The sequence below is a fragment of the Helobdella robusta genome (genome assembly GCF_000326865.2).
Source record: "Helobdella robusta unplaced genomic scaffold HELROscaffold_3, whole genome shotgun sequence".
In the NCBI taxonomy this organism is placed as follows: Eukaryota; Metazoa; Annelida; class Clitellata; order Rhynchobdellida; family Glossiphoniidae; genus Helobdella; species Helobdella robusta.
In genome coordinates this window covers 3,274,530-3,294,287 of record NW_008704501.1, presented here as the reverse complement: position 1 = coordinate 3,294,287, position 19,758 = coordinate 3,274,530, and the positions used below count along the sequence as shown (strand labels likewise).

The window sequence follows — 19,758 nt, the reverse complement described above, 5'->3', positions numbered from 1 at the left end:
GATTTCACAAATAGGTTACAAATTTGAAAATTTATTTGGCGTAGACTTGTTTTTTTAGAATTTGGTTCTAGCCCGAACTCATTACTTATTTATAATGTCTTCAGATACATTGGCTATTACAAGTACGTAAAGTACATTTTCTCCTAACCTCGGCCAAAGGGGCATTTTTGGGAAAACCTAACCTGTTTTTAACTTGGACGTGTTCGGTCCCTTGTGAGACTCATTAATAGCCAGGGTTAGAGTAAAAGTTTAGTGCAATTCTTATCTAATTAGATAAAGTAGCAAACTAATGTGTTTTTTTGGTAATTCAAAAAAACTTATTTTAGTCGCTAGGGAATCTGGTAAAAAAAGTGAAAAATGAAAAAGTATGAGTGAAAATAGCCTTTACCTAATTAGATAAAAATTGCACTAAGCTGTTTTTTTTAACTTGTGCTACTAATGAGTTTCACAAGGGACGAAAAGATTCTAGTCTAAAACGACTTAGGTGTTCACAAAAATATACCTTTGGTAGTGGTTGGGAGATGGTGTACTTTAGGTACTCGTACTGGCTGATGTATCTGATGACAGATCAACTATTTTCACTCATACTTCATACTCATTTTTTCAACATAATTATGTATATATTTTATATATATATATATATATATATATATATATATATATATATATATGTTGATATATATATATATATATATATATATATATGTTGGTAATAGACCATAATTTTTACAATATTCTATAAATTCTACAGAATGTTTGGCGTTAATATGTTTGTAGTTCGTTTTTTTCGATTTTTCTCACTAAAGTTTTTTGGTGAACATTTAGTTTATTAAAATTCAAAATAAACTTATTTTTCGAATTCATGCTGCAAATAAGGCCATATTTCGATTCCGAATGAATCATCATCAGTGCTCCTTGCTGTATATATAGGGAAATATTGAATTTGTCAAGATGAACTTTGACGTTTTAAAAATTAAATTTGGTGTTATAAAATTGAACTTTGATGCGAATTAGGTATCAGGTTTCTTTATTGGCTGGTCATCTTCTTTGGTCTCCTTTTCTTCATCGATAGCATCATATTCTTCTTTGAATAGTGAATAGTAAATAGTGACAAAGAAGAATATGTGTGTGTGTGTGTGTGTGTGTGTGTGTGTGTGTGTGTGTGTGTGTGTGTGTGTGTGTGTGTGTGTGTGTGTGTGTGTCGATGGTCTTTTACTTTATTCGTCAAAAGTTTTTTCTTTCCATTCCTACCTTTTGAAAATGATCGCTCTTAGTTGACATCCTGACTGATTAATAATAAAATAATTCGAGTGGTTGTTATGATGAATTTTTTAAAAAACGGAAATTGTTTCTGCTGTAAAGAAAGTGTTTATTTCCAAAGGAAAATGTTGTAACGTTGTGCTAATTGATTGAATTTTTCAGTTTTATCGCAATGCGCTCATCAAATGAAAGTCACTTTGCTGTAATAAAAAGTAATTAATATCTAAGTTCGATGAAAAATTTTCGTGATGATTTATAATAAATCTAGAGGTTTTGTTCATTGTAGTTTTAGTCTTACCGAAACATGCAATGAAAACTGTTCGTGCCCCTTGAATTCATTTGATCCCGTATGTGGCAGTGACAATGTCTGGTATATATCTCCGTGCCATGCCGGATGCACGAACCACGCAAACAACGGATCATCGGTTAGCATGTTTATCCATTTTTTTTTAATTAATATATAATTAAATGAATATAAAATATTAACTTTCTGATCAAATTTTTAATTATGAAAAAATAGATATACAGTAATTGTTCGTGCGTAAGTAATGAACCACAAACCGCTGAGACTGGATATTGTGACAACTCCTGCAATCTCATTCTCATCTTGTATACCATCGGTTTGGTTTGCTTTTTTGCGGTCAATAACATATACAGTGTTTCCGCTACAAACGCAGTTCTCAAGTAATATTTTGTCATTTAATTTATTATTTAAAATTTGTTTTATTTCAGCATATATTGCCTCCAAACCATGCTGGTTAAATTGTTATCAGGTGAAAAGACTGGCCTTGCACGAGCCTCCAAATTGTCAATACTTTGACTTTATTATTCGGGTAAATTTCCATACTCGATTTGATGGTAACATCAAGCTTTTTATTCTATTCTATCGTCGGATATTTTGTTGTTGTCTTGTTTATGTATTAAGTTATATTGAAATTTTTGTCTCCTGCCCGTTCCATTGTCTTGGAAGAAAAGCGTTTGTCTGTTTTGAAACGATTGGGATGAATATTATTTAGCTGAACTTGTTCTCAGCTTTCTTATTCTTGAGGCACCTGACTATCATCTTGATGTAGCTATGACTATATCTATTTATTACAAGTCGTGGTCAACAGTAGACTAAGTTGTTTCATTTCATTCATTGTATAACATTGAATGTCGTTCGTACTGTCTCGTTCACTAAGCAACATAATGCTGAATACAAGTCAGTTAAAAAGTATAACAAATTTGAAATAAAATATAAAATAATGCTTCCTTTGTTGTTGATGCTCGAAAGCATTTTCTAGTAAGTTAAATATATCAGTGCCAAAGGTTATACAAAAAATTCCATAAAAAATTACGAAAAGTAATCAACTGCATCTTATATAGAGACTCAAAAAATGGTCTATTAAAATTTCCCAACAAGACTGACATTTAAATTTATTTGTTTTCAAGATTGAATCATTTAAAGTATCAGTTAATCACACATAATTTGCTTTTGTGAATATACAAGTGACAATTTACGGAAAATTATAATTGAATTTTCCTCAAATTGAATTGCACAAAAAAGGTTTTATAATCCAACTTGACTTAACCATTCTTCTTCACGTATTCAGTCTATTTCAATAAAAAATAACATTCCAGGTCACGTTCAACTAATCTAATTTTAGACACTAACAACCCATCCAATAACCGTCCGATTTTAAGTTTATATTTATGTCCAAAGTCAATGAAAGAGTTGTTAGTATTTAATTACATGACGTCTTGTTTAATAATTTTTTTAAACAACGCCAGCCAGGATATAAGACATTGTCGTCTACTAGAACATTCTATGTCAATTTGTACTTCATCTGAACTTTGGAAGTGTGTAATAAAACTTTAACTTTTATTTATAACAAATAGGTTTTGGCGTACAAGAGCCATTGTTAAGATTGTTAAAGTTTATTATGTTTAGCATCAGCTTGTGAGACACAATTTTAGTTGCCACGATTTTGCTGATGATATCCAACTACTTATATTCCTAATCCATAAATTTACTTGTCCTACAAATGTTTAATAAGCAGCGCTTTTTGAAATGTTATTAAATGGGCGCCCAACAAAATTTTTTATACTGCTACTACTAATATTAAATTTTTTTTATACTATTACTACTACTACTGCTACTATTACTACTACTACTAATAATAATAATAAATAGGTGCGTGGATGAAAAAGACAAATCTTTAGCATTAGGCGTGCAACTGGTTTCAATTTCTATAGCAAGTTAGTAAATAATCTTTGGTTTCAACATTTTTTCAATTTGGTCACCATCAACATAATACTGGTATTACGGTTAAAACCTGTTAAAGCCTTAAAAAAACTACATGTTTCCAAATTAAAATTCCTTTCAAAATAACAGAATTAAATTTTAAAATAAAATTTGTTTCAGTCACTCCTTCTCCGTTGTTATATGGACAACTGATAGATTGGGCATGCATCTTGTGGCAAACATCATCGTGCAGTGATGCCGTTGGTTCCTGCCTGGCGTACGACAACTCAAAATACAGACTGGTTATGCACGGAATCACAATGCTTTGGCAAATAATTTCAGTCATATTTTATTCCGCAAGTTTATATATCTCGTGGAAAAAATTAAAAAAACTGAGAACCGAAAAAATGGTAAACGTTGCATCCCCTAGTAAAATTGAAACCTAAAGGCATATTTTATTCCTTAATGTAGTGCCTGTATGTTTATTTTAATAAGAAAATGTATGTAATGTTTGTATAAAAGTAAACTTTGAATACAACGTATTCTCATTTTCTAACCCCAGCACCTAGATGCAGGTGTTGGTCATAAAAGCTGATTCGTTGAGTAGTTACCTTTAGTTTTAGGTAAATTCTATCTATTAATTTGTTTCTAAACAGTCATTTAAATAAACATTTTTCAAAGCCATCTTAATCAGAAAATATCAGAAAAAACCTCTGGTCTTATAAATGGCGCTATACATATACTCAAATAATAATAATAATTATTATTATATAATATTATTATAATAATAATAATACATTGTTTTAATATCTGCTTGTTTTGTTTTTCAGTTTTTTATCATCATATTCATTGTTTGTCTGTTTGTTGTATTTACATTTGGGTGGTGGGATTTGGTTTTTATTATAATTCTTGGGATTTTTTTCTCTACATATAATTAACTCGAAAATTTGTGAACAAATTACAAACTTAACAAAAACGTTTAAAATTTTTTTCAATCCATTTCTTTTTTTCTTTTAAACAAATGGTTTGAAAATTGTCATGAGTCTTAATTTATACAACGTAGCGTCTAATTAGCGGTGAAAATGGTTGTTGCAAACCAGTTGGAGGTCGTACATTTTATGGTACTTGAGTAGCACGCTTGATAAGTGAAACTGCTTAAATTTGAATACTGAACAATTACGTTAATTTAATAGAAAAAAACGCATTGATAAGGCGGCTACCCATTGAAGTTCAATATTAATATTTATTTTCAGCTATATCAAATTTAGTGTTTAAGAGCAGATGAAAATCGTCGTTGTGCAATGAATTGCATTGCGTTTTATTGTATGTATGTGTGTGTGTGTGTGTGTGTGTGTGTATGTGTGTGTGTGTGTGTGTTTGTATACATACGTACGTAACAACTCCAATTAAAAATATCTCAAATGTTTAAAAGAAATAGAAACAAAAGTTCTTAAAAGAGACAGGCAAGATGTTTATAACTGTTGGTCCTGTCACATCATCATTAGAGGAACCTGTGTGCAGGCACGAAGCTGGAACCAGCAGCAAATTCACACTTTATGACCTCAAATTTGTTCCAGATGGAGGTGATTGCTTTTTAAAACTTTTGTACTGTGTGCGTATGCAAGGCCAAATTTGGAGTTGTGGAAACCCTAAGGCAAGATGGAGTGGAGGACCCTACTCACTTAATTTACAATTTTTATGACAAGATTCATATGATGAACGGTTTAAAAAATTGACACATTTTGTTTGCTTGCTCGTTCGGCATATTTTTAAAACTGCTTTATATTGAAATCATTGCCCCCCCTCTAGATCGCCACCTCAAAAATTGGCTATGTAAATTCAAAAAACGTTATGTTTGCTGTTTGTGGAGACCTCATTTTGGAGGCCATGGGGCAGTAGTCCTGCTTCTCCTGCCCTAAAGGTCACGTAAGCCGTTAGTCGAATGTCGGCATGTATGAATGTGTGTAAATATTTGATGTGAAGAAAATATTTTCGGCTGATTGAAGTTTAAAAAATTTTCAGATGAAATGATGCGAGTGATTGAATGATCATTAATTTCCAGATGAACTTAACATCTGCCAGTTGGTAAAACAAATATTTCATATTGTTTTTGAGACATCACATCTTTCCTTATTGAAACGCATCTTTAATTTCAACGCATCGGTTTAAATACATATGTTCAAAAAGTTTTCTGAAGAATTGTAAATTCTATCATTTGCATTTCACACACTTAACACACAAAGACACACACACCTCCACACACACGCACGTAAAAAGTTAAATATGCATATTTATGCCAAATATTAAAACAAACATTTCACATATTAAATATTTTTAATTCTAGAAAAAGATGACCACAAACAAAGTAAAAAATGTATCGACTAATTTATTTATGTACCTACGTGTTTAATAGCTGGCGTATTTGCAGTTTTATTTGATGATTAATGAAATTTTAACGGAGAGTGGTGTCTCTTATACATATCAATTTATTTGTATCCTCGTTCAAACGTATAACCAGCTTTAATTAGTTGAATATATCTTCACAGCTCTATTATGTTGTTTCAAATGTATATAATGGTATATTTATTTATTCATATTTTATATAAATATGTTCCTTTTACATTTGTATCTAAGTAATCTTATATTTATATATTTTTAAATAGACATTTTTCGATTGAAATAAATTATCTTCAGTGCAGATGATGTCTATGTAATTAGTTTGAATAAGGAGGAAAGTAGCTTTGTATATTGAAGTTTTTTAGTGTTTATTCTTCGTTCTCATCGATGCTCTTTGCTGGGGTTAGTAGTTATGCATCGAGTTAGAAGTGATGTTAACATCTTTTGTGATATGTTAATTGTTGGTTTCTTGATGTCAATGTTTCTGAAGACGGCTTCTACAATTTCGAGATGTGTGAAGTTGGTGTTTTAAAACATTATTTTGGGTTGCCATTGAGGATTTTACCAGTTGTCATCAATTGAGTGCGTGTGTGTTTGTTTGTGTGTGCATGTGTGCATATGTGTGTGTGTGTGCATATGTGTGTGTGTGCATATGTGTGTGTAGGGGAGATGTGTTTTGATATTTGTTTTGTCGTATGATTCGTTATGTAGAGCGTTTCAAACAAAAATAACAAAGACACCTCCCGAGTTGATACTCCACTGTTAGTCTGGCTCTGGACAGCAGGTGATGTCGACAATTACGATCATTAACATTTTTACTTCAGCTGTTTCCAATCGTTTTATTTACGCACCTGCGTGACGATGACATATGTGTTTTAACTTCTTCAGCGAAAGGTTGCGTTAATTCTATTTTGTATTTTATTCTGAACGTTTAAAAATCTATGAAAATATTTAAAAGAAAAAGGCTTTGCTCCAATTTTTTGTAATCGCTTAAAATCAATAAAGAATAAGTCTTGAAATTTTGGATGTCTTAAAAAGTACGAAAAGAGGCTATAAAAATTGTTGAAAATTTATTTGGTTTATTCAAAATTTTAAAAATCTTTGGTCGCATACTTTGATTTTTAATGTATATTAAAGATTGAACTTAAAATAAAGAATGAACAAATGTTTCAAACATTGCAGTTTTAAACATTCGATGACGAATTCTGTATCATTATCAATTTGTTAAACATATTTTAGGAATGGATAACATTCGAAATAATGTTAGACATCAACCAATGACATTTTGTCAAAGAGTCATCGTAATGCTCAAAAGTTTCCGAAAGAATATATGGAGCTTCATTATTCTCTACTTAATCTTCAGCTTCACTCATAGCTTTCAAGGAAATTATATTGCTTCTGTTTTGACGACACTGGAAAATAACTATAACCTGTCTAGCTGACTGAGCAGCATTGTAGTTACTATTGCCAGTCTTGGTTACGTGAGCAGCGCCATTTCAGTATCGTTTTTTATAACTCCCAACCACCACGTTCGTTTATTTGCAATTTGCATGCTGCTAACTGGATGCTGTGGTTTTCTATACACGTTGCCACATTTTATTTATGAAGACAGTGTTAACAACGAGGAAATTGCTGCAATAAATAATGTTGAACAAAATGATCAACGTTATGAAATGCATATGTGCACGGTATCATCGCTTGCAAATAAAAGTTTAGTTGGTTTCTGCTCTAGTGATAACGAAGATGTAATGGATGTCAGTCCAAACTACGTGGCTCTCGTGATGTTCATCGTGCCTGAAGTGTTGCATGGCGCAGCTGGAGCATGCTTGTGGACCGTTGGATTTTCTTTCCTCGACGACAACCTGCCTGTCCACACTGCTTCCAAAATAATAGGTTCCGTAATTTTAAACATTTGGTTCTTCTAGCTAACAAATATTTATTATTAACATCTACATCCAGGCTGCATGTTTTTGTTGAGGTTCTTGTCGCCCATCATATCGTCTGCCATAGGAAGCTATTTTCTGACTCTGCACACCAGTTTGACAAGTTAAAATATTACATTTATTGTTTTAACTTTAAATCTCACTTATAAATAAAATATAAAAATTAAACTGTTTTTAACAGACACTTCCTTGACACCAAGTCATCCAAAGTGGATCGGAGCATGGTGGCTCGGATACGTCATTTGTTTCATCATCAACATTATAATATCTATTCCGTCATTTTTTCTGCCTCAATCATTCGATAATTTCAAAGCGCAAAAAATTAATTTAGCAAACGAAAAAACGAATGTGTGTCTGAACGGCCTATCGGAATCCACTAAACCAGACGCACCAAAATATCACAAAAAAGATTTGAAAGGTTTTTTAATTTTTATGATTAAAATTTTTGTCAACGTCATCTTCAGATTTTTCCAAAGCGCGAAAAATTAATTTAGCAAATGAAGAAACGAATGCATGTCTGAACGACCAATCTGAATCCACCAAACAAGGCGCGCCAAAATATCACAAAAAAGACTTTAAAGGTTTGCCAATTTTAATTTATTGAAATTTTACTCTTTACGATTAAAATTGTTGTCAACATTATCTCCAGATTTGCATGCAGCACTAGGAAGACTGATTCGCAATCCAATTTATGTGCTGACCACAGTTGGAAGTTCTTTTGATTGCTACGTCGTAACATTTTACGCTTACTTGCCAAAATACGTTGAGGAATATTTTCATCTGACTGCGTTGAGGTCCAATAAAATTTTTAACTACAATAACTTTTTCACTTCAAATTTACACTTCAAATAATAATTATTGCAGTCATGATCCCCTCTCTTGCCTGTGGAATAGTTTCATATATCGGAGGTATCATAAGCGGCAGGTTGAAACCTTCCGTCGATTCTGGAGTTACCAAAAACTTGTCATTTGTATGTGTAGCTTCTGTTGCTAATTTGTTCATAATGCTGGCTATCATGTTGCTCCAATGTCCCAATGAAGTGTTTCCACATGGCTACTCCGATTTCACAAATAGGTTATAATTTTGAAAATGTATTTGGCGCGCACTCGTGCTGTCAGATATTTCTTATTAGGAGCTTATTAATTTAATATTAACACAAGCGTTTGATGTTTTTCTGTACTTGAAAAAGTAAAAAAATGAAAATTCAAAAAAATATCGATTATATTAAAAGTTATAACTTAAAACCAAACTGAAAATAACTTTTTTTATCAAAACTCCAAAAACATTTTCGTATCTATTGATGAAAATATTTACTTTCATTATTTCATTAATTTTAAAATCCATTCAATATTAATTACAACATGTTTTTAATCTTCATTACACCAATTAATACATTTTTTAATATAAGTTTCAACTCTTAATAGAGAGTGCCGGATTTAGGCTGGGGTAACATGGCCGAAAACCAGGGCCTCTTTTTAAAAGAGACTTTTAAATTTTCTACATAATTTTTAGCGCGTTTTTAAATGTGATGATATCTTATAAGCGGTTTTGTCTGGCAATTGCAAGATACACTAATGTGTGACGACAAAACCGCGCTAATCAAAGCTTTACTCAGGTAACTCATATTACAATTAAATTACAACTAAATATAACTAGTTTAAATTTTTTTAACTTTTTATATTTGTTTGATTAATTTTATAAGAAAAAATGTTACTTAAACACATCTAAAAGATAGTTTTTGATCATTTAAAAGTAACATTTGCACTAGGAAGCGTTTGAAAAGATAAAAATTATCTACGTAATTTCTATGGTTGCCCGTTAACATTACTAAACAGACGCTATTTTATCTGTTAGCAGTGCACATAAGAAGAAGGCCCATAGGGCAATAAAGAAAAAAACAATAAAGAAATTGATGTTTAAAATATTGTTGGTAAATGCCAGAAACTACATATCTTTTCAAGTTTCAACTTTTGCTGGTAATAGTGTTTTTCATCAGTGCGCTGGCAATGCTTCCACATCATCAAGTATGCTGTCATCTCAATTTCAGGTTGCCGTCAATCTCTTAGAGTTTTCTGATGCTGACAAATACCATCTCGACAACGTTTTCCACTCAGGCTTAGGTCTGTCAATCCGAAACAGATAATCAAGTTTTTGCACACAGTACTGAGTATCCTTTCGATTGGACTGTCTCCTATGAGCTACGACAACATTTTGTGCAGCGTCTACCAGTTGAAACCATTAATGATTCTAACTTTTCACTTTATCAGGGTCTGTTTAAATGTATAGTGATCATCAACGCTATTGTTCCAAAAAAATGTTTTACCGCATATTACCAAACGAGTGAGAAAAACGGGATTGGCCGAAGTACTCCAAATCTGCGGCTTCTCTTTTTTGTTATATCTATCAAATGTTTTGGAAGTGTTGAATACCAAACATTTATGCTAGCATACATAAACAGAACTCGAATGCTCGGAGCAAATGACTCACAACAACATGAAACAAATGTCAATATTGGAGGATTCCACTGTGTACTTGCACAGCTTTTTTGAGTTTGGGTTGCTAAAAAATGGCACTGTCAGTAGACATCGTGAACAATTGTGGATTAATTTGAGCGGGCGCTGCGATGGTTCCTTAGAATTTCATAATAATTTGGTATGAAGAACTTTTTAATTTCAAACAAAGAAGGCTCTAACATTTTGTGCTCATTAGATGAGTTTATAACTCTATTGAAAGTTAGTGTGGGTATCCATCATTAATGATGTTATCATGATGCATTAAAATTCTTTTTTCTCTATTTCACTGGTTTCATTTGTGCCGGCATCGTTTTTAAACAATAATCATCTTTTTTAATAAAAAAAACTAATTTTCATAAGATGTTTAAATATACATGGAGCGTAATGGCTTATTAAATAAAAAAAGTTTATCCAAATTTTGTAATGATGTATAGAAAAGCTGAACATTTGTATTTGTTGAAGCGTTAGTCTTACCGAAAAATGCAATGAAAACTGTTCGTGTCCCTTGGATTCATTTGATCCCGTATGTGGCAGTGACAATGTCTGGTATATATCTCCGTGCCATGCCGGATGCACGAACTACGCAAACAACGGATCATCGGTTAGCATGTTTATCCATTTGTTTTTAATTAATATATAAATAAATGAATACGAAATAATAATTTTCTGATCTAATTATAAATGATGAAACAATAGATATACAGTAATTGTTCGTGTGTAAGCAATGAACCACATACAGCTGAAACTGGATATTGTAACAACTCCTGCAATCTCATTCTCATCTTGTATTCTATCGGTTTGGTTTGCTTTTTTGCCGTCAATAACATATACTCTGTTACCTTCACAAACATAGTTCTCAAGTAAGTCATTAGATTTAATGTTAATCTTTTCCAATAATAAAATTTGTTATATTTGAATATTTTCTTGATCTTAACAATGTTGATTTATTAAATTTTCTCAATAAAAGTTACAAGGCTTAACCTGTAGTTTTTTTTGGATAGCACTGAAATTCTGTGGATTTTGGGAATAATTTTTAGTTAGTTTGAACCTTTTTGCAGAGACGCACGCAACAAGCGTTTTTAATGATTTATTGTCGGATAATGAGCCGATTGATTTTGGCGGCCCACAAGAAATCGTAGTTTCTACCCTTATTATTTGTTATATAGATGGCTGTTTGTGAGCACAACTCTATTTAGCATAGAATTCGCTGGTGATATCCAACTACATAATTCATATCCTTACTTCATAAACTTGTCTGTTTTTTCCATGCTAATTTCTAAATGTCATGGATTCAACAGAAGTTGAGTCAATGCAAACATAGATTTCAGCTATTGCTAACGGCTCAAAATTATTAACAGAGTTTAGTTTAAGATTGCTGTTCCGATGTTCAAACGTAACAGTATGACTCATTCATGTTTGATCAAATAGTGTAAAATGATGTACCCGCGTGGGTACATACGCTCCATGAAAAATGATTATTTATTAGTTCCCATACAAAGTTAACAGCTGGATTGAAAAATTTTCATGCAACCATTTTGAAACAGTCCACTGTCGCAACTACAAATGCCGTGTTGCTCTTTATTACGTGTGTGAAAATCGAAAATTTTATTTGTTTACGTGTACAAATGCTTCAATAGCTATTTTGTTCATGTTTGTCTCTTCTTTATAAGCAGTGTTTTTTGGACGAAGGCTATTAAAAAAGCGCCCTAGAAGTTTTTTTTAGTAACAGGTGCGTGGATGGCATTAGGAGTCCAGCTGATTTTAATTTGTTTAGCAAGTCAGTGACAGTTCATTCCTAAATCTCCTTATATTCAACTAAAATTATTAAAACATTTGTTTACTATTTTGTTCAAAATATATAATGTTGCATTTAATATTTTGGTATGACGGTTTAAACCTGTAAAACTTATAAAATCTCAACTGAGGTCATTTTAAAACACATCCATGCTTGTCCAAAACACAGAATTTAATTTTAAAATAAAATTTGTTTCAGTCACTCCTTCTCCGTTGTTAGATTCAACTGATAGATTGGGCATGCATCTTGTGGCAAACATCATCGTGCAGTGACGCCGTTGGTTCCTGCTTGGCGTACGACAACTCAAAATACAGACTGGGTATGCACGGAATCACAATGCTTTGGAGAATACTTGCAGCCATATTTTATTCCGCAAGTTTCTATATCTCGTGGAGAAAATGTGAAAGACTGAAAACTGAAAATAATGTAAAGGTTGCTTCACCAGAAAACCACATTGATTTTCCAGTTGAGACCTGAATGCATGTGTTTTTCATCTTGTAAGTGGTGTGAAATTTGAATAAGTATGTAATTTAAGTAGTGTAAAACCTGGAATAAGTATGCAATGTAAGTAGTGTAAAATTTGAATAAGTGTAATGTGAGTAACAATGTAACAAACTGACGATTCATCCGGTAAGGAAAACTTGAATAACGATGTAACAAAATCTTGAAGAATCGTTAAATCAGATAAACACATTTATATTGAAGTCATTTTACTTACCAATTAGAAAAATGTTTAAATTTGATGGTTTGAGAGTTTCCACGTAAAACAATCATCACAATTATCCGATAATGAACAAAAATTTGGCAAAATAATGTCTTTGTTTTTTTTAAGTTGTTTTATCACAACACACACCAACACACACCACGCCTTTTTTTCTCTCTCTCCTTTTCCCCCCTCTCTCTCTCTCTCACTTCCTCATATTAGCAATGTGACTCAGACAGTTCTTGTTCTTGACCAAAATTTTTTAAATATGCTGTATTTACATTTAAGCAGTGGGATTGGATTTTTCTATTATAAATTGCATTTTCATGTAACTAAATTTAATTTAACCACATATTACCAACTTTATTTTATTTAAATTACATTATATATTTCAATGGACAACGTTTACTCAATGGTTTTTCTCCTTACATTTAATTTTATTAGAACATTTTTTACTATGTTCCAATTTAACAACATCAAATAACGGTTGAAATAATATTTTCTTTTTTTCTTTTCCTTTTATCAGTTTCATTTGGTCCAACTTAATGCTCTAGTAAATTCAAAATGGGTCTTGTAGGCACCCAAAAAAAAGCTGTTAGAGGTCATTAAATTTGATTGATACTCACTTGGATGGCAGGCTTACGTAATAATTGTTCATCGTTGAGTATTTAAAAATACTACTCAATAATTTAGAAAAGAAACTAACTGAACTTTCTCAGAAGCAAACAATAGACGGCTACGATGGTTCCTTAAGTGATTACACAAAATTATTGTTAAAATTCTTGTGTCTCCTTTTCAAGTTTGACTGCAATTATAACATAAATTGCAAAAATTGTATCTTGTAGCAATTTTAAAATTAAGAAATTCAAATGTTGAGGTTCCGTGGTACGATGGCGCATGCTTGCTGTACGCGGTTGTTTCATTTTAGATTTGAAACAGATTTATCGTGTTAAAATGTTAATACGTTGTGCGTGTCTGCATTTGCATTTTATTTTTTAGGATGCACGAAACCATCACGACGTTTTCCTTATTTAAATCATTTTGTCAAACGTTGCAGTTAAATAATTTGTATTGATCAAAATTTTTAAAAGACCATGAAAGTCTGTTCCCGTTTTCAACTTGAATATTTCAAATTTTGCAATAATATAACTTTATTAACTTTAAGTCGATGTATAAAAAACAGCACACCAATAAATTTTGACTACCCTGTTTTATGACGTAATTGTTCTATTAAAACTTTGTTAAATAAAACAGTTGACACGTCAAAACAAGATCTTGTGATTGGGGTGTTGCTCGCGTGCACCTTGATACCGAAGCACAAATTTTTCTGTTTTTATTTCTTCAGACAACCCGGCAATAACAATATTGAAAACTAATAAATCATTTGACGACAAATTTTTTCTACGAAATAATAAGAGCAAACTTCAAATTTAGTTGATTTTTTGCAAAGTTAAATTTGTTAAAATGGATGGCGTTCAAAATGCTGAACATGTAGCGTCGCGGTCTGCTGGTGGAAGAATTGTCGTCATCTTAACAAGCCTCCGAAAGAATATATGGAGTTTTATAGTTTTCTACTTGATCTTCAGCTTCACTCATGGCATACATGGAAGTTATACGGCGTCCATTCTGGCGACACTGGAAAAAAATTTTAACCTGCCAAGTTCACTGAGCAGCATTGTCGTAACTATAGCCTGTCTTGGTTACATGAGCAGCGCCATTTCCGTATCGTTTTTTATAACACCCAACTATCACGTTCGTTTATTTGCAATTTGCATGCTAGTAACTGGATGCTGTGGTTTTCTATACTCACTGACTCATTTTATTTTTAAAGAAAATGTAAACTACGATGCAATTGGCATGATTCAAAATATTGAACGTAATGTTTCGATTCATAAAACCGTTCTATGCAACGTATCACTGAACCCTGATGAAGGTGTTACAAGTATTTGTGAAGTTGATAGCAAAAATAAAATGGATGTCAGTCCGAACTACGTGGCTCTCGTGATGTTCATCGTGGCTGAAGTGTTTCATGGCGCAGCTGGAGCATGCTTGTGGACCGTTGGATTTTCTTTCATCGATGACAACCTGCCTGTCAACACTGCTTCCAAGATAATGGGTTGAAATTAAATTTTATTTCTTATTTAATCAAAAGCAAATTTCAAGCAAGATGTCATTTATGTGCAGTTGTTGAATTTATTTAGGTATTATGTTCTCTGTGCGGTTCCTATCTCCTGTCATTTCTTCCGCCATAGGCAGTTTGTTTTTGTCTCTGCACACCAGTCTGACAAGTATGTATTTTATTACAGCTCACTCTGTCAGCATCTAATGTATTTTAAAAATATTGTGCTCACACATTCAACAGAAACTTCATTAACACCAAGACATCCGAGATGGATAGGAGCATGGTGGCTCGGCTACGTTGTTTCTTTCATCATAAATATTTTCATATCCATTCCTACATTTTTTTTACCAAAAAAATTTGACAACGCCAAAGTTCACGAATTTCAATTAGCGGGAGATGGAAGTGAAAATGAAAGTAAATCCAAACCCAATAACACCGCAGTCAAAATGTACCGCGACAAAAATATTAAAAGTTTGGTTTATCTAATTTTCTTACAAGAAATAGTAAATAAGTAATTAGATTTTTTTATTCAGATTTTGTCGTTGCCTTGGTTAGGTTAATTCGCAATCCGATTTTTGTATTCGCAATGGTAGGAGTTTGCTTTGACTGTTACGTTCTGGCATTTTATGCCTACCTGCCGAAGTATGTGGAGGTGTATTTTCAGATGACTGCCTGGATGGCAAGTGTTATAGGAAGTTAATAAATTTTTATATCTACCATATATTACATTTAATAAAATATTCCTTCTAAATAAAAATGTGATAAAAGTGCTGATCAAAATAAAACTATTCATAATCGCAGTGATGGTTCCTTCTGCGGCTAGCGGGTTAACGTCGTACGTTGGAGGAGTTGTAAGCGGAAAACTGAAGCCTTCCTTAGATTTCGCGGTTACCAAAAATATGATGATTACAAGTGTTGGATCTATCGTTAATATATTTGTACTGCTAGCCATCATGTTCATTCAGTGCCCTGCCAACAATTTTCCACATGGATATTCGGAATCAACAAAAAGGTTCTTCAACTATTTTATTTGGCGAAGTAGTTTTAATGGCAACATTTACTATGAAAATAATCACCAAAAAATATAAATATCTGAATTAAAAATTATTTAATTATTTCGTTTTTACACAAAAACTAATACTCTGAAATAAATTAATTAAATCTCTATCGTTAAAGTAATAAAAGTTAGCTGTGTTAGAAATTAAGAAGGCTGAGTGCTTTCGCTGGAAAACGAAGATAAAAATCCTTCGTGCTTTTACTTTTAACAAAGTTTGGCTTTGTAAAAAAATCGATAAGCAATAAAATTTAGTTCATTATGAAACTTAACGGAAAGATCGCCCATTTTTTTTAATAATCGATCAATATATTCTTTTTTGTTTTGAATTTTTATGAAAATTGAAAATAATTTAATTATTTTAAAATGTTTAGCTGTCACAAACCTGTCTGAAAAATATCGTACATGATAATTTTTCCAGTGTTAATCTCACTTCAGCCTGCAACAAAAACTGTTCGTGTTTGGTTGATTCATTTGATCCGGTTTGTGGCGTCGACAACGTGTGGTATCTCTCCCCGTGCCACGCTGGATGTTCTGCACATTTCAGTAATAGTAATGGATCAATGGTTGTTTGATATTTTTGAAAAATGTTTGTGAATTTAAAATTTGTGTTGAGTGTGAACAGAGATGAAATCGTCTGAATTCGAACAGATGTTCAGCAACTGTTCTTGTATAAACGGCGAGCAACAAACTGCAGAAGCAGGATATTGTGACAATTCTTGTACCTTTTTTCTTATTCTATATATAATTGGTTTGACGTTATTTTGTTCAGTCAGCAATTTGTACAATGTGCCCATCACCAATGTAATTCTCAAGTGAGTTTCCATTCAAATTTGTAATATTTTTTTAAGATATCAACTTTTATAACAGATGCGTGGATGAAGAAGATAAATCCTTAGCGTTAGGCATACAGCTGATTCTAATTTGCTTAGCAAGTAAGATCGCAAACTAAATCGAAAATTTTACTAACAATGTTTAATACATACATATTCACTAGTTATTACTTAACTACAAATCAATTCCCGTACTAAGTTTATCCAATGTAATAATGACATGCTTGCTTAAAGTAATTTTCATGGCTTAAAATAATTTTTATTCCAGTGCTTCCTTCTCCGTTGATATATGGACAGCTGATCGATTGGACCTGCATTTTGTGGAAGACATCTTCATGCAGTGACGCAAGGGGTTCCTGCTTGGCATACGACAACTCCATGCTCAGGCTGGTCATGCATGGAAACACTCTCTTCTGGCGCTTCATGGCAGCAGTCTTTTATACCATAAGTTTTTTACTTTCTTGGAGAAAATTTAAAAAATTGGAACTGAAAAATGTCGATAATTCTAACGACACTAAAGGAAAACATGTTAAAAATTAATATCAAGGTCATTCGTAATTATTTTTAAACATTATCGTTTTATCGATTTCATTTCTGTTATTTATGATATTTTTACATTTGTTTTAAAAATTTTAAGTTGATTTTCTACAAGATTCTGCTTAGATTTAATACATAATGCTTTTTTTTGAATACACAATTTTTTTATCCTTATTTGAAGTGTGACCAAAAAAGATAAACTCGTAGATAGCCACCCTTAACTAAAAAAAAAATCCAACTATAAATGTAACAGAAATGTCAAATAAAAACATATACTCACGCTCACACACACTTACAAATATGCACCATACTATAATTCATATCATAATACTGTTATATTTTCAAAAGGTAACAATATAGGGTAATCACAACTGAGACTGAAAATTCACTCACAAAAAACACACATAGTGTAAAATTATTAAAATTAAGTGATTTTTCTAATTAAAAATGTTTTTTATAACTTGTATTTAAATAAGTATAATGAGTTTATCGCTTTTATTTCGTTTAGCAATACAGTATTCCATACAAATACAAAAATTGATGTGAAGTAGATGTGCAATTTTTTAATTGGTAAAATGGTGAGTGACGAATGATAAGCATTGGTTATGTGAGTACGCAGTGGAAATGTAAATATTAGTCTTATAAACCGGTTTTGACATTTTTGAAGATAATTTAGATGGTTTTCTGGACTTCCGCCCCATAAAAGATTGCAATAAATTGAATGTGGATACATCAGGGTATAGTAAAGTTCAATCATGATGTCGTAGTTCATTTTTGATTTAATTTTATATAAAATACCTAACATTTTATTGATCTTGTTGAAATTGATTTTATATGTGGTTCCCATGAAAGATTATCATCTAGGTAAAGCCAAAGTGTTAATTCTTATATCAAGGTTGCTTATTGTGTTGGTAATTATTGTGGGGCCGAATAATACATATGAACATTTTGTTAAATTAATTGCCAATTTATGGTGAGTAAACCAATCTACGAATTTTTGTAATTCTTGGTTTATGCGGTCACTATTCATAGTAAAAATCTTTGAAGTAAAAAATATGCTAGTATCGTCCGCATATAATAACATATTTGCCGAATCAGTCGCATTGACAATATAATCAATATACAAGACAAACAAAATTGGTCCGAAAATTGAACCCTGTAGAACCCCACTGTTAATGTTCAAACATTTTGATTTGAATCCTTCTAACGCAGCATATTGCTTTCTATCCCTGAAATAGCTTTCACACCACGAGTAGGCTACACCTCTTATCCCGTACATATATAATTTTTTCAAGAGTAAATTGTGGTTTATGACGTCAAATCTTTTTGACAAATCTATAAAATTTCCTAAAGTGAGATTTCTATCGTCTAAAGTCTTGAAGACTTTATGAATCAATTCAAGCACAGCTAATTCGGTCGAATGCTTAGGCCTATACCCATATTGACAATTACATATTACATTATTTGCAGTTACAAACGATTGTAAACGAGTATGCATTATTCTTTCAAGTATCTTCAAAAGGGGTGAAAGAAGAGAAATTGGCCGGTAATTGCAAGTATCCTCTGGGTCGCCTTTTTCCTCGTAGTTATATCAATTTGGTAGGTTATTTAGTACCAGCATTTAATGTTAAAAAGAAACTTAACAAACTTGCATTAAATTAGAAAATGTTTTATTATGTAAAATGTTTTTCATTCAAACTGCAGTCCCAGTGATAGTAAGCTTGTTGTTGAGCGTTGTATTTGACATCCCAAATTCGTTCTTCACTGAACGAACGACAACTATTTAATAACGTCTCTATAGGGGGAACACCAACTATTAAATGTATCTGGGAATTTGGACAGGAAACGTGAATTACGCAAAAAATTAAGAGGGAATAGATAACAAATCCCAATTCCTGCACACCTCTACTCAGCGTTTCACATAGGTACAGCTTATATAAGTTTCTAAACCATTGGCTTTAAAAAAAGGTAGTGCTGTTGCCCTGTGAGCTATAATGCTGTACATATAATAAATATACCTGTGCTATATAATGGTGGTGGTGATGTTGATGATAATGGTGGTATGCATAAATATTCTTAAGTGTTGGTATTTATTACTTATTTAGTTAATTTACAAAATTTTTTTTTCAAGTGATTATAAAAAGAACACAAAACAAGGCAACTTTCTCTTAAGCTGTTTATTATTGGCGGTAGTTTACAATGTTCAATGTTTAGCAGGACGATAAATTTAATTGTTTGATCTTATGTAAATAATTTTGAAAATATTTCAACGACTTGAGACTTCTCAAACTTAGTAGCAAACCCTTCATTAAATGTTTTGTGCTTAAACGTTGCGCGTGTGCATGTGTACTTGTAGTAATACGAATGCTACAATAT

The 19,758-nt window shown here is 32.0% G+C and overlaps 4 protein-coding genes across 4 annotated transcripts; all 4 read left to right on the top strand.

Moving 5' to 3' along the window:
• Positions 1-1,508: 1,508 nt before the first annotated feature.
• On the top strand, positions 1,509-1,724 carry HELRODRAFT_65959 (hypothetical protein; the record flags this gene model as incomplete). Its single annotated transcript, XM_009021251.1, has 1 exon — positions 1,509-1,724. The coding sequence occupies one exon, from the start codon at positions 1,509-1,511 to the stop codon at positions 1,722-1,724; it is 216 nt and encodes a 71-aa protein (XP_009019499.1).
• Positions 1,725-10,804: 9,080 nt separating this feature from the next.
• On the top strand, positions 10,805-10,978 carry HELRODRAFT_65227 (hypothetical protein; the record flags this gene model as incomplete). Its single annotated transcript, XM_009021250.1, has 1 exon — positions 10,805-10,978. A coding segment is annotated over one exon (174 nt), but the record flags the coding sequence as incomplete, so codon positions are not given.
• A 3,322-nt stretch (positions 10,979-14,300) lies between these two features.
• On the top strand, positions 14,301-14,957 carry HELRODRAFT_161320 (hypothetical protein; the record flags this gene model as incomplete). The annotated part of the gene is made up of 1 exon (XM_009021249.1): positions 14,301-14,957. The coding sequence occupies one exon, from the start codon at positions 14,301-14,303 to the stop codon at positions 14,955-14,957; it is 657 nt and encodes a 218-aa protein (XP_009019497.1).
• An 804-nt stretch (positions 14,958-15,761) lies between these two features.
• Positions 15,762-17,555, top strand: HELRODRAFT_188571 (hypothetical protein; the record flags this gene model as incomplete). The annotated part of the gene is made up of 5 exons (XM_009021248.1): positions 15,762-15,970; positions 16,434-16,578; positions 16,664-16,827; positions 16,883-16,947; positions 17,114-17,555. The coding sequence occupies 5 exons, from the start codon at positions 15,762-15,764 to the stop codon at positions 17,383-17,385; spliced, it is 855 nt and encodes a 284-aa protein (XP_009019496.1). The 3' UTR covers positions 17,386-17,555.
• Between the last annotated feature and the right edge of the window lie 2,203 nt (positions 17,556-19,758).